This window comes from Watersipora subatra, chromosome 2 (assembly GCF_963576615.1).
Source record: "Watersipora subatra chromosome 2, tzWatSuba1.1, whole genome shotgun sequence".
In the NCBI taxonomy this organism is placed as follows: Eukaryota; Metazoa; Bryozoa; class Gymnolaemata; order Cheilostomatida; family Watersiporidae; genus Watersipora; species Watersipora subatra.
The window spans coordinates 15,353,252-15,366,793 of record NC_088709.1 but is presented as its reverse complement, the minus strand read 5'-3'; the positions used below and the strand labels follow the sequence as shown (position 1 = coordinate 15,366,793).

General features: G+C 37.1%; 1 protein-coding gene across 1 annotated transcript in view; it reads right to left on the bottom strand.

Annotated features, from left to right (window-relative positions):
* Nucleotides 1–1,039: 1,039 nt before the first annotated feature.
* Nucleotides 1,040–13,542, bottom strand: part of LOC137387992 (uro-adherence factor A-like) — a 30,240-nt gene continuing 17,737 nt past the window's right edge. The window contains exons 17-36 of the mRNA XM_068074508.1: nucleotides 12,326–12,437; nucleotides 11,885–11,948; nucleotides 11,636–11,731; nucleotides 11,063–11,510; nucleotides 9,988–10,165; nucleotides 8,875–8,938; nucleotides 8,627–8,722; nucleotides 7,985–8,324; nucleotides 7,652–7,829; nucleotides 6,761–6,824; nucleotides 6,513–6,608; nucleotides 5,872–6,211; nucleotides 5,539–5,716; nucleotides 5,363–5,426; nucleotides 5,115–5,210; nucleotides 4,112–4,988; nucleotides 3,818–3,995; nucleotides 3,377–3,440; nucleotides 3,046–3,150; nucleotides 1,040–1,336 (exon numbers count right to left, since the gene is read on the bottom strand). Of these exons, the coding sequence (XP_067930609.1) occupies nucleotides 1,040–1,336; nucleotides 3,046–3,150; nucleotides 3,377–3,440; nucleotides 3,818–3,995; nucleotides 4,112–4,988; nucleotides 5,115–5,210; nucleotides 5,363–5,426; nucleotides 5,539–5,716; nucleotides 5,872–6,211; nucleotides 6,513–6,608; nucleotides 6,761–6,824; nucleotides 7,652–7,829; nucleotides 7,985–8,324; nucleotides 8,627–8,722; nucleotides 8,875–8,938; nucleotides 9,988–10,165; nucleotides 11,063–11,510; nucleotides 11,636–11,731; nucleotides 11,885–11,948; nucleotides 12,326–12,437 (3,935 nt within the window). The remainder of the gene's footprint in view (nucleotides 1,337–3,045; nucleotides 3,151–3,376; nucleotides 3,441–3,817; nucleotides 3,996–4,111; nucleotides 4,989–5,114; nucleotides 5,211–5,362; nucleotides 5,427–5,538; nucleotides 5,717–5,871; nucleotides 6,212–6,512; nucleotides 6,609–6,760; nucleotides 6,825–7,651; nucleotides 7,830–7,984; nucleotides 8,325–8,626; nucleotides 8,723–8,874; nucleotides 8,939–9,987; nucleotides 10,166–11,062; nucleotides 11,511–11,635; nucleotides 11,732–11,884; nucleotides 11,949–12,325; nucleotides 12,438–13,542) is intronic.

Below are 13,542 nucleotides of genomic sequence, written 5' to 3'. Positions count from 1 at the left end.
TTTGGGGTTAATAATTAGCACTGTTGACCGTTACGCAAAAAGGCTGTTAAACTGGCTAAAAACAGAGTATTGTTTTAGTAAAGAATTTAGTAAAGATTTAGCTTTCCAAGTAAGTTACTCAAATTCATTAAGTAATTATTCTATTACCCGTGCAAGGCCGGGCCTTCAGCTAGTCTTGAATAAAATCTCAATCTCAAAATAAATCAAGGAAATGAAAAAACATGAGATAACTAAAAAAAGTACAAGTGCCACTAATCATTGCTTGTCAAAGGCTATCTACCAACAGTTGTCTAACAACAGCCAATTGCCAACAGTTACCTGTCACCAGCTATGCGCAAACAGTGACCTGTCACTAACTTACCTGTCAACAACTGCCTGTCACAAACTACCTGTCTACAGCTGCCTACTTACCAACTGTTGCCCGCCACCAGATACTTTTTGACATCTGCCTATTAACAGCTATCTGTCAACAGCTACCAGCCACCAGACCCTCATCAACAGTTGAAGTTAACAAATACATACCAATAACTGCCTATCGATGACTACCTGTCAACAACTGCCAGTTGAATTGAAGAGGATGATAAAAACAACTAGCTCCAAAAGATGTATTTTTAGGGTTTAGTAATTTTAGAAGGAATGAGCTATAGATCAACAAGGCAGCATTGCTGACCGTAAAGCAGTGATGAATTACCTAGGCAAATTGGATGAATCAAGAGAGTGAACATCAGGTGAGAAGGTTTCCTCCATAGATGACTTTCTCTCAGATTCTAGAATATGTAAACTTTCTGGCTCAGCAAATACAGGTAGCAACTTTGTCGCACTCTCAAGGACATCCGTCTTTGCTGAATCAGCGACTGAGAAAACAAAAAGTTTTTAAGTAACTTACAGAATAAAATCATAACTATTCGAAGAAGGTGTTTATCAAAAACCTATCTATAGATCTGTTTGCTTCAACCCAGCGTTCAGAAGTTACACGCAAAAAGTTTTAGAGTACCTAACAAACAAACAAAATATATTTCAAAGATGTGACACGGTTTATCTACTTGCTTGGCATGGATGTGTTTGACGCTGTCTCTTCAATCAGCAGAGAATCTTTCCCAAGATAACTGTTAGGAGTACTTTCATTCTGTGAGCTGTCCGCAATTCTAGAAAATTCTATGTCTTTATAGTTCTTGTGAGCCTCATAGCCAAATGTAAGCAAATCTGACGACTCTATGTTGATTCGGTTGCTGAGAATATCTGTTTCTTGGGAACCTCTGGCAAGGTTAGAAGTTGACTCCGCTTCTGGATCCATCCATTCTTCATGTTTCACTATGGATGGTCGTCCATCTTGGGCCTAAAAAGTTCATATAAGTTATGACAAGGAATGTGCACTCAGAATAACTTTTCTCAGCTTTAGTGCAGGTCTGGCAAAAACTAGGCTGGATGCAAAGATGAGCTATCAATGTAGTGATTTGAATGTTTTGCTCAAAGCAGTAAATATTTCTCCTTCATTTGCTATATCATTTCTCATCTTGCATTTGCGACGCGTGTTGTGTTCATGGAATGTTGTATAGTAGGTTTCTAGTCAGTTAGGGAAGGAGTCTCTCGAAGAAATTTCAACGGCTAAAAGTGCTCAAGAGCTAATTTCTAATTGGATGCTGCTAGTATTGAGTTTCATAAAATTATCTTTTTCATCATGATTCATTGACAGCATTGATTACATTGATTGTATTGATTGTACTGATTGCATTGATGGCATTGATTGCATCGGGTGCATTGAGTACAATGAGTGCATTGATTACATCGAATGCATTGATTACATCAAGTGCATTGATTGCATCAAATGCATTGATTACATCGAGTGCATTGATTACATCGAGTGCATTGATTACATCAAGTGCATTGATTGCATCAAATGCATTGGTTGCATCGAGTGCATTGGTTGCATCGAGTGCATTGATTGCATCGAGTGCATTGATTACATCGAGTGCATTGATTGCATCGAGTGCATTGATTGCATCGAGTGCATTGATTGCATCGAGTGCATCGATTACATCGAGTGCATTGATTACATCGAGTGCATTGATTGCATCGAGTGCATTGATTACATTGAGTGAATGGAATGTATTGATTGCATTAATTGCGTTGACTCATTATCAGTTTCTCATTAAGCATGTCGACACTCGATTAAGCTTAGCCGCAATTGGCTAAAATAAACGTAATGCTGTGTGTACACCTGCCAATAATTGAGCAAATTTTTTCCCAATCTTGATCAGCTAATAAATTTACAGAAATCTTCATTTCGACCGACTAACAGTGTGCTGAGAATTAAGGTGAACTTTCAGCTAAAACTTGTTCAATTTGCAGATTGAACAAGTCCATGATTCAAGAACAAATTGATCACAGTTTCATTCAGAGCAATCTTGGTTTCACTTAGTAAATGTAAATGGCACTTTCAGCAGTTTTTAGTTTTTGTAATGCGCCAGTAACTAATAGTAACCATAAACAACCAATAGAAATAACAAATGAATATGCAAGCATTATATCTATTGCCGGTGCACAAAGTTTTAAGAACTCGCTTGTGATGCAAATTGGTTGGCATCACAATCAGCAAAACCAAATGATAAATTATTGACTCTTTATTTAGAATAACCTTAGGAAACTATTTTGCATTTTTGATTTGGCAGAGTTATTGGCCCAGATATGTATCTATTTACAGGCATTGTGTAACACCTTCTAAGCGTAATAACGATGCGTAAATTTATTACGGCAGCTAAAACTGACACCGTTACGACATAACCCACTTGCACAGGGTATACACAACTCACAAAGTACAAAATGGCATTGTTTAAATGCAAATTTGAAACCATATAGAAGTTTTAGATTTCTGCGGTCTCAACCTTAAATCAAGGGTTGCCTTCTCTCTGCTACTATGACAGAAAGGCATGACAACTTTAAGCACTACTGAGATGATTTCAACAAAAAATTAATATTATTTAAAAACAGTTATTTCAAAATATCTAATACCCAACAGATAAAAACTTTTGTTTTCAACTTTCCTACCTTCTGATCATAAAGAGGTATGGCATTGACAAGAGAGGCCCTACGCTCATCTCTAATTGGAAAAGGGAGTGAGCTGGGAGAATAGTTTTCAGCTTCTCTTTCTTCCTGTAACAACATAAGTTTCAAGTCATCTGATGTGAAAGAACTTGAGTTTAGTACTTAGTTTATGACAAAAAGTCAAAAATATTTAGGATTTGTCTAACCATATCAATGTTTTCTATCAACTACTATCTGGAGCTGATCAGGAGAGAGTGTAAGGATCTATGATACATTTAATATACAGTTGCATGAATATCATAAGGAAATAATAAGTTGTTAGAGTAACACATACATCTTTGTTGGTTGAGGATACTTGAGAATGTCTTGGTTTCAGCCTCCCAAATTCAAGTTCATCTCTAGAAACAGACAAATTAACTTAGCTAATGCAAGTGGAGTTTTAAAATTAAAAACAAATTTTAATTTCATACAAAATACAATAATTACATGCTTGTCAACTATTGTATACTAAACAATTTGTTAATTTACAGTACAACTTGATTCTATCATTCTGCAAACACTCACAAAAATAATTCTAGAAACTCCAGGAATGTCGACATGATTGCAGTGAAATGTCTTCAATAATTATTACTTGAAACAGGTATAAATAATGATGAAATAACTCCTTATCTCCGTGTGTATATCAGTCATATATTATATGAATATGACAAGCATATGACTGACAGACTAGTCCCTACAAGGAAGACTACTATAAACAGAGTGAACAAAGAGTTACCTGGGAAGAGAGTCTGAAGAGCCCAGAGAATAAATATTAGCTGTGAAGGTTCCCTCCATAGATGACCTCCTTCTCTCTGATTCAAGAGGGCGGAGACTGTCTGGTTCAGCAACTGTAGGTAAGGTCTCTGCTATATCCTTGACCTCATGGTATTCTGAGGAGCTAGTTTGTTGAAGAACTGCATAATTATAATTATTTGGTTGAAAGACTTGTTTATGTACCAGATTTAGCTATACAAGCTGAGTTGTATATTTGAAATGAGCTTTACAGATGTAATGCTGTTATATGGCTTACTTGGTCTATACTTGTATGAAGTTGTCTCCACCGAAAATGGAAGAGTTTCCTCAAGTGACACATCCTGGTTAGAATTTGTCTCCACTGGAAATCGAAGAGTTTCCTCTAGAGACACAGGTTGGTTTGAAATTGTCTCCACTGGGAATTGAAGAGTATCCTCTAATGATACAGCCTGGTGTGAAGTTGTCTCCACTGGAAATCGAAAAGCTTCCTCTAGTGACACAGGTTGGTTTGAAGTTGTCTCCATTGGAAATTGAAGAGTTTCCTCTAATGTTACAGCCTGGTGTGAAGTTGTCTCCACTGGGAATTGAAGAGTATCCTCTAATGATACAGCCTGGTGTGAAGTTGTCTCCACTGGAAATCGGAAAGCTTCCTCTAGTGACACAGCCTGGTGTGAAGTTGTCTCCACTGGGAATGGAAGTGTTTCCTCTAATGACACAACCTGGTGTAAAGATGTTTCGACTTGGGATGGAATAATTTTTCTTGATACAGCGTGGTTTGAAGTTGTTCCCTCGGAGTGTGCAATAGCTTCTAATGACACAAACTGGTTTGAAACGGTCTCCTCTGTGTATTCAAAAGGCTCCTCTAATGACACAAGTTGATGAAAAGTTGTCTCATCTGTGTATGGAGGAGTGTCAACAGAGTCTCTGTGAACAGCCACCAAACTTGAGGAATTCCCATTCAGATGTGAAAAGTTCTGATCTGTGTGATCCTTAAAAGATTTATGGCGGAAGGCTATTAGATCAGGCGACTCCATGTTGATTCGATTGCTCATAATATCTGCTTCATTTGAATTTTTGGCTAGATGACGAAAAGATTCTGACTCAGGGTCTATCTGTGTCTCAGACTTCCCTATTGACAGCATTCCGTCTAAGACCTAGAAAAAATAACCCATTACTGTCATGCTACAATAAAATTTTATTTTGTTTTTGTTTAATAAAGTTACACAATGCACTCTAGGTACTTACCAAATATTCTAAAAAATTTTCGTAAACTTTCTTACCTTCTGATCATAAAGAGGGATGGCATTAACAAGCGAGGCTCTACGCTCATCTCCAATTGGAAAAAGGAGAGGGTTGTTCCTAGTTTCTCTCTCCTCCTATAACAATATGATAATGCTCAAGTCATCTGATAAGGACTGTTCACTTACCACGGGAGAGACCCAGTCCATGATCAAGGGTCTAAGATATATTTAATATACAGTCACGTGGATACTATACGGAAATAATAAGTTGTTAAAGTAACACATACATCTTTGTTGGTTGATGATACTTGAGAATGTCTCGGTTTAAGCTTTCCAAATTCAAGCTCATCTCTAGAAACAGACAAACCAAATAACTAAGATACAAATAATAACTTGTATTACTTACAACTAGGAAATATTGACGCCCAGTAAATATCTATTGGCAGCGGAAGGAGAGAGTTACCTGGGAAGAGAGTCTGAAGAGCCCAAAGAATAAATATTAGCTGTGAAGGTTCCCTCCATAGATGATCTCCTTCTCTCTGATTCAAGTGGATGGAGACTGTCTGGGTCAGCAACTGTAGGTAAGGTCTCTGCTATATCCTTGACCTCATGGTATTCTGAGGTGCTGGTTGGTTGGAGAACTGCATAATTATAATACTCTGTTGAAAGAATTGATCATGCACCAATTATAACAATATTAATATTTTAGCCTGGCACCTACATGTATGTTCGACTTACAGGCTGGTAATATGTGTGTGAAATGAGTTTTAGAGATGTAATATATTATCAGACTAACTTGACACAGGCTGGTTAGAAGTTGTCTCCACCGAAGGTGGAATGCCGCCTTTTACTGGCACAGCCTGATGTGAAGTTATCTCCACAGGGTGTGGTTGAGTTTCTATCGGCACTTTGTTAACAGATGCCATATTTGAAGAATTGTCAGTTTGATGTGGAAGTTTCTCACTCATGTGATGTAGAAATTCATGACGAAGGGCAACTAGGTCAGACGACTCCATGTTTATCCGGTTGCTGATAATATCAGTCTCATACGAAGTTTTAGGCAGCAGAGAAGCTGACATTAACTCCAGATCTTTCTGAGCTTCATATTTCACCATCGATGAATCGTCATTCAGAAGCTAAAATAAAACAAGTTTTAATAATTTGCCACTGCAGAACTGTCAGTGAGTTTTGGATACAAGACCTGGAGTCTCTGGTGAACATTTGATGACTCAGATAATGTTAATAATCATAAACGGAAAATAACTGCCTTCAGATTCTGTATGAAAAAAACCAAGTAAAAAGTTGCATTTGAATGATTCGACTCATATGAACTTTTTTAGCGGTTTAAAAAAAAGTTACCTAGTTCGCTTAATTCAGTTCCTTTTTATAAAGTAGTAAGAGATCCTAAAAGCTACATGCATGTCATAACTTTCCTACCTTCTGATCATAAAGAGGGATGGCATTGACAAGAGAGGCCCTACGCTCATCTCCAATTGGAAAAAGGAGAGGGTTGTTCCTAGTTTCTCTCTCTTCCTATAACAATATGATAATGCTCAAGTCATCTGATGAGGACTGTTCACTTACCACGGGAGAGACCCCGACCATCACCAAGGGTCTAAGATATATTTAATATACAGTCACGTGGATACTATACGGAAATAATAAGTTGTTAGAGTAACACATACATCTTTGTTGGTTGATGATACTTGAGAATGTCTCGGTTTCAACTTTCCAAATTCAAGTTCATCTCTAGAAACAGACAAACCAATTAACTTAGATACAAATAGTAACTTCTATTTCTTACAACCAGAAAAGACTGACACGCAAGTAAAACTCCCTCTAGAGTTTATTAGTTAGTGAACCTACTCAGTTTTACGATTGCCTTGACCTCTTACAAATAGTTGCTAGAATAATTTACTGAGCTACAATAATGTGGTGACTATCTGGAAGTGCTGAGCAAAAGTCGAACGCACTTGATGTATGAAAAATTAGAATCAAGTGTCTGTTAACCAGTAGGTCCGACTGAACAGTGAATCACAACGAAAAAGGATCCAAAACCAGCTAATACTGAAATATGTAAATAATATAGTAATAAGCGAAATATTTACTATAATAAGAGCCGTTTATGTCTATCAGTCTAACGCCACAAAAAAAAGCTTTAGGAAAAAACTGCATCACACGAGGAATAAAACTCAGAGATTCTGGATTACCAGCCAGACACACTCCCAACCGCTCCACCCGACTACCTTGCTGCATTGTGGAATAATTGTACCCATACTTATTACACATGACAATCTCTCACGGTGCACAGAATTGTCTGCGCACTAGTATATATAATAAACTAATGTGTTAATCAGGTTTTTTAAATTTTCATTGCAGTTTTTAAAATTTCAATAGCTAACAAAATATAATAAAATTAGTACACACATAAGACATGTAAGAAGGTTATCAGTAGTGAGTAGACAACTCTTACTCGCTGTGTGTATACCAGTCATATATATATGACCAGTATATTACCTGTCAGACTGGTCCCTACAAGGAAGGCTGCACTATAGACAAAGTGAAGAAAGAGTTACCTGGGAAGAGAGTCTGAAGAGCCCAGAGAATAAATATTAGCTGTGAAGGTTCCCTCCATAGATGACCTCCTTCTCTCTGATTCAAGAGGGCGGAGACTGTCTGGTTCGGCAACTGTAGGTAAGGTCTCTGCTATATCCTTGACCGCATGGTATTCTGAGGTGCTGGTTGGTTGGAGAACTGCATAATTATAATACTCTGTTGAAAGAATTGATCATGCACCAATTATAACAATATTAATATTTTAGCCTGGCACCTACATGTATGTTCTACTTACAGGCTGGTAATATGTGTGTGAAATGAGTTTTAGAGATGTAATATATTATCAGACTAACTTGACACAGGCTGGTTGGAAGTTGTCTTCACCGACGGTGGAATGCCGTATTTTACTGGCACGGCCTGATGTGAAGTTATCTCCACAGGGTAAGGATGAGGTTTCAATGGCAGTTTATTAACAGATACTATATTAGAAGAATTGTCAGTTTGATGTGGAAATTTCTCGTTCATGTGATGTAGAAATTCATGACGAATGGCAACTAGGTCAGACGACTCCATGTTTATCCGGTTGCTGATAATATCAGTCTCATACGAAGTTTTAGGTAGAAGAGAAACTGACTCTGACTCCAGATCTTTCTGAGCTTCATATTTCACCATCGATGAATCATCATTCAGAAGCTAAAACAAAATAAGTTTTAATAATTTGCCACTGCAGAACTGTCAGTGAGTTTTGGATACAAGACCTGGAGTTTCTGGTGAACATTTGATGACTCAGATATTGTTAATAATCATAAACGGAAAATCACGGCCTTCAGAATCTGTATGAGAAGAACCAAGTAAAAAGTGACATTTGAATGATATGACTAATATGAATTTTATAAGTGATTTTCAAAAAAGTTACCAACATAACTCGCTTGATTTATTTTTTTGTAAATTAGTAAGAGATCCTAAAAGCTACATACATGTCATAACTTTCCTACCTTCTGATCATAAAGAGGGATGGCATTGACAAGAGAGGCCCTACGTTCATCTCCAATTGGAAAAAGGAGAGGGTTGTTCCTAGTTTCTCTCTCGTCCTATAACAATATGATAATGTTAAAGTCATCTGATAAGGACTGTTCACTTACCACGGGAGAGACCTAGTCCATGATCAAGGGTCTAAGATATATTTAATATACAGTCACGTGGATACTATGAGGAAATAATAAGTTGTTAAAGTAACACATACATCTTTGTTGGTTGATGATACTTGAGAATGTCTCGGTTTAAAATTTCCAAATTCAAGTTCATCTCTAGAAACAGACAAACCAAATACCTAAAGCGAGTAAAATAAAATATGGTTGATTTTTATGATTGTTCAATCACATAAAAATAATTCTAGACATTTCCATAGTACTGGCATGATATCCGCTGAATTTAGTCAAGAATAAAAATTTTACTAAGCTTGTACACTCTTGCAGTCTTGCTGAAATTGGAGAGCCTAAGGGCTACAGCTTTAAGAGCTGAGAGTACACTGAAGCCAAACGGTCACCTAGTCACTATAGTCTTCAGGGAAGAGCCAGTCAATGATTTACCAGCGAAGCGCCTAGTTACGCTATTACTTGAGGTAGTGAATATAAAAATGATCATGTGAACGTGTTGAGCAAATACCACAAGCACGTATAGACTAAGGATTAAAAAGCTGTTGAAAAACTATTACACATCATAGCCTTGGGACCAAAGAAATAAAACAAACAAACCAATAAAGGATAAACCAAAGCTGTTATATTTGAGTTTGGTATTAGCCTACAATGTAGCCAAGTTCCTTCTGTATGACAAGGTGCATTGCTGCAGCATAAAGACTTGGATTAGACTGAAGCTAGTACAGACACATGTAAAAGCGGGTTAGTGGTAGGATAACTCATCGCTGTGTGTATACCAATCATACATTATATACACATGTATATAGAGTTATATATATATACATGTATATACATGTATATATACATATATATGTATAAAATCAATAAAACACAGTATCACTATAGAGTTTAAATAAAAACTTGACTACTATTAGTTTTATGCTTGGTAAGAGCAATCTTCAGATAAAGTGCTTGTACCAGTTTTGGTTACTTATATACAACTAGAATCAGGCAACTAGAACAATATATATATACATTTACATATATATATATATATATATATATATATATATATATATATATATATATATATATATATATATATATATACATGTACATATATATATATATATATATATATATAGACAAGACAAACATATGACTGTAAGACTGGTCATTACAAAAAAGCTGCATTATAGACAAAGTGAAGAAAGAGTTACCTGGGAAGAGAGTCTGAAGAGCCCAGAGAATAAATATTAGCTGTGAAGGTTCCTTCCATAGATGACCTCCTTCTCTCTGATTCAAGAGGACGGAGACTGTCTGGTTCAGCAACTGTAGGTAAGGTCTCTGCTATATCCTTGACCTCATGGTATTCTGAGGAGCTGGTTGGTTGAAAAACTGCATAATTATAATACTTTGTTAAGAAATGTGACCACCTACCAAATCTAGCTATACAGTCATACCTTAATATACGAGTGTCCCAACATACCAGAAAATCGACATTCGAGCAAAAATTCAAGCAAGTTTATCTCTTGAGATACTAGAAAACTTTGAGGTACAAACTGATTCTCCAAGGCCACTAAATGGCCAAGTATGTGAGAGGCCGCTTTGAAGAACATCATTGCTCAGCCTTTCTCGTTAAATTAGTTTGAAATAAGTTTTTTTAAAACCGGCTAAATATTATAGCGAAAATGAGGCATAAAACGTCGCACCGTAAAAAATAAGAAAAACATTAAAACGAAGGCAAAATTAATATCAAGTTTTGTAAACAATTAAAACTTGGCTGTAAGTCAAGTTTGGTAAGCTAAATTCATTTAAATTAAATTCAAAGTTTATGTTATGTTACATAGAGTCACATTAGTTTAGTGTACGGAAGGCGTTGCTGTCAAATCTCAAGAACTTCAAGCAGTACTGTACATATATAGTGATGTTACATTTTATTGCAGATAATAACCACTAAACAGGTATTTGTTACTTTGTGAGTATAGGTAGCGAAGTACAATAATCAAAAACTTTTCTTTTCATGTTTTTAGGTAGCATTTTTCATAATAAGAAAACGAATTAATTTGTATTTAGTTATTTTCTAAAGGAAATAGTGCTTTGAATACAAGAAAATTGACATACTAGCTCAGTAACAGAACGCGTTAAACTTGTATGTCAAAGTATGACTACTTTAGCCTGGCATCTACACCTATGTACTAAATGTAAAGATGGACTACATTTCATATAAGTAGTACAGGCTGGTAAAACTTGTATGAAATGTCCTTTACGATGTAATGCTGTTATATGACTCACTTGCACCAGACTGATATGAAGTTGCCTCCACAGAGGATGGAAGACTTTCTTTTAAAATGACAGGCCAGTGTGAAGTTGTCTCTTCTGGGGAGAGGAACTGCTCTAGTGACACAGGCTTGTGTGAAGTCGCTTCCACTGAAGATGGGAGAAATTTCACCAATGGCAAAGGCTGGTGAGAAGTTATCTCCTCTGTGTAAGGAGGAGTGTCAACAGAGTCTCCGTGAACAGCCAGCAAACTTGAGGAGTTATCATCCAGATGTGAAAAGTTCTGATCTGCGTGATCCTTAGGAGATTCATGGCGGAAGGCTATTAGATCAGACGACTCCATGTTGATTCGATTGCTCATAATATTCGTCTCATCTGAATTTCTAGCCAGATGATGAAAATATTCTGACTCACGGTCTTTCTGTGCCTCAGACTTCACTATTGATGATGTTTCGTCTAAAACCTAAAATAATAACTCTTAATAACTTCTGCTATAATAAAATTATAATATTTTTTGTTTAATAAAGTTACACAATGCATTCTAAGTACTTATCTGACATTCTAAAAATGTTCTACAAACTTTCTTACCTTCTGATCATAAAGAGGGATGGCATTGACAAGAGAGGCCCTGCGCTCATCTCCAATTGGAAAAAGGAGAGGGTTGTTCCTAGTTTCTCTCTCCTCCTATAACAATATGATAATGCTCAAGTCATCTGATAAAGGACTGTTCACTTACCAGGGGAGAGACCCAGTCCATGATCAAGGGTCTAAGATATATTTAATATACAATTACATGGATACTATACGGAAATAATAAGTTGTTAGAGTAACACATACATCTTTATTGGTTGATGATACTTGAGAATGTCTCGGTTTCAGCTTTCCAAATTCAAGTTCATCTCTAGAAACAGACAATTTAACTTAGCTAATGCAAGTGGAGTTTTAAAATTAAAAACAATTTTTAATTTCATACAACATACAATAATTACATGCTTGTCAACTATTGTACACTAAACACATTATTTATTTATGTACAACTCGGTTCTATCATTCTGCAAACACTCACAAAAATCATTCTAGAAACACCCGGAATTTTGACATGGTTCTAGTGAAATATCTTCAATGAATATGAAATAAACAGGTATAAATAATGATGAAATAACTCCTTATCCCTGTGTGTATACCGGTCATATATTATATGAATATGAAAAGCATATGACTGACAGACTAGTCCCTACAAGGAAGGCTGTATTATAGACAGAGTGAAGAAAGAGTTACCTGGGAAGAGAGTCTGTAGAGCCAAGAGAATAAATATTAGCTGTGAAGGTTCCCTCCATAGATGATCTCCTTCTCTCTGATTCAAGAGGACGGAGACTGTCTGGTTCTGCAACTGTAGGTAAGGACTATGTTTTATTAGTGACAGTCACAGTGAATGAGTGAGAAGTCATGCTTTGGCACTTTAACCGACCTATTTATATTATACACATTATTTATATTTATATTAAGATCTCTGCTTCATCCTTGACCTCGTCGTGTTCTGAAGAGGTGGTTGGAGAACTGCATAATTATAATATTTTGTTGAAAAAAATTTACCTGGCCAAATGTGTACGTATTGCCTGTCACTTACATGTACGCGCATGTATTGCCTGGCACTTACATGTATGTATTGCCTGGCACCTACGTGTATGTATTGCCTGGCATCTGCATGTACGTATTGCCTGGCACCTACGTGTATGTATTGCCAGGCATCTGCATGTACGTATTGCCTGGCACTTACATGTATGTATTGCCTGGCACCTACATGTACGTATTGCCTGGCACCTACGTGCATGTATTGCCTGGCATCTGCATGTACGTATTGCCTGGCACTTACTTGTATGTGTTGCCAGGGATCTGCATGTACGTATTGCCTGGCACCTACGGGTATGTATTGCCAGGCATCTGCATGTACGTATTGCCTGGCACCTATGTGTATGTATTGCCTGGCATTTGCATGTACGTATTGCCTGGCACCTACGTGTATGTGTTGCCAGGCATCTGCATGTATGTATTGCCTGGCACCTACGTGTATGTATTGCCAGGCATCTGCATGTATGTATTGCCTGGCACCTACGTGTATGTATTGCCAAGCATCTGCATGTATGTATTGCCTGGCACCTACGTGTATGTATTGCCAGGCATCTGCATGTATGTATTGCCTGGCACCTACGTGTATGTATTGCCAGGCATCTGCATGTACGTATTGCCTAGCACCTATGTGTATGTATTGCCAGGCATCTGCATGTACGTATTGCCTGGCACCTACGTGCATGTATTGCCAGGCAACTGCATGTACGTATTGCCTGGCACCTAAGTGTATGTATTGCCTGGCATTTGCATGTACGTATTGCCTGGCACCTACGTGTATGTGTTGCCAGGCATCTGCATGTATGTATTGCCTGGCACCTACGTGTATGTATTGCCTGGCATCTGCATGTATGTATTGCCTGGCACCT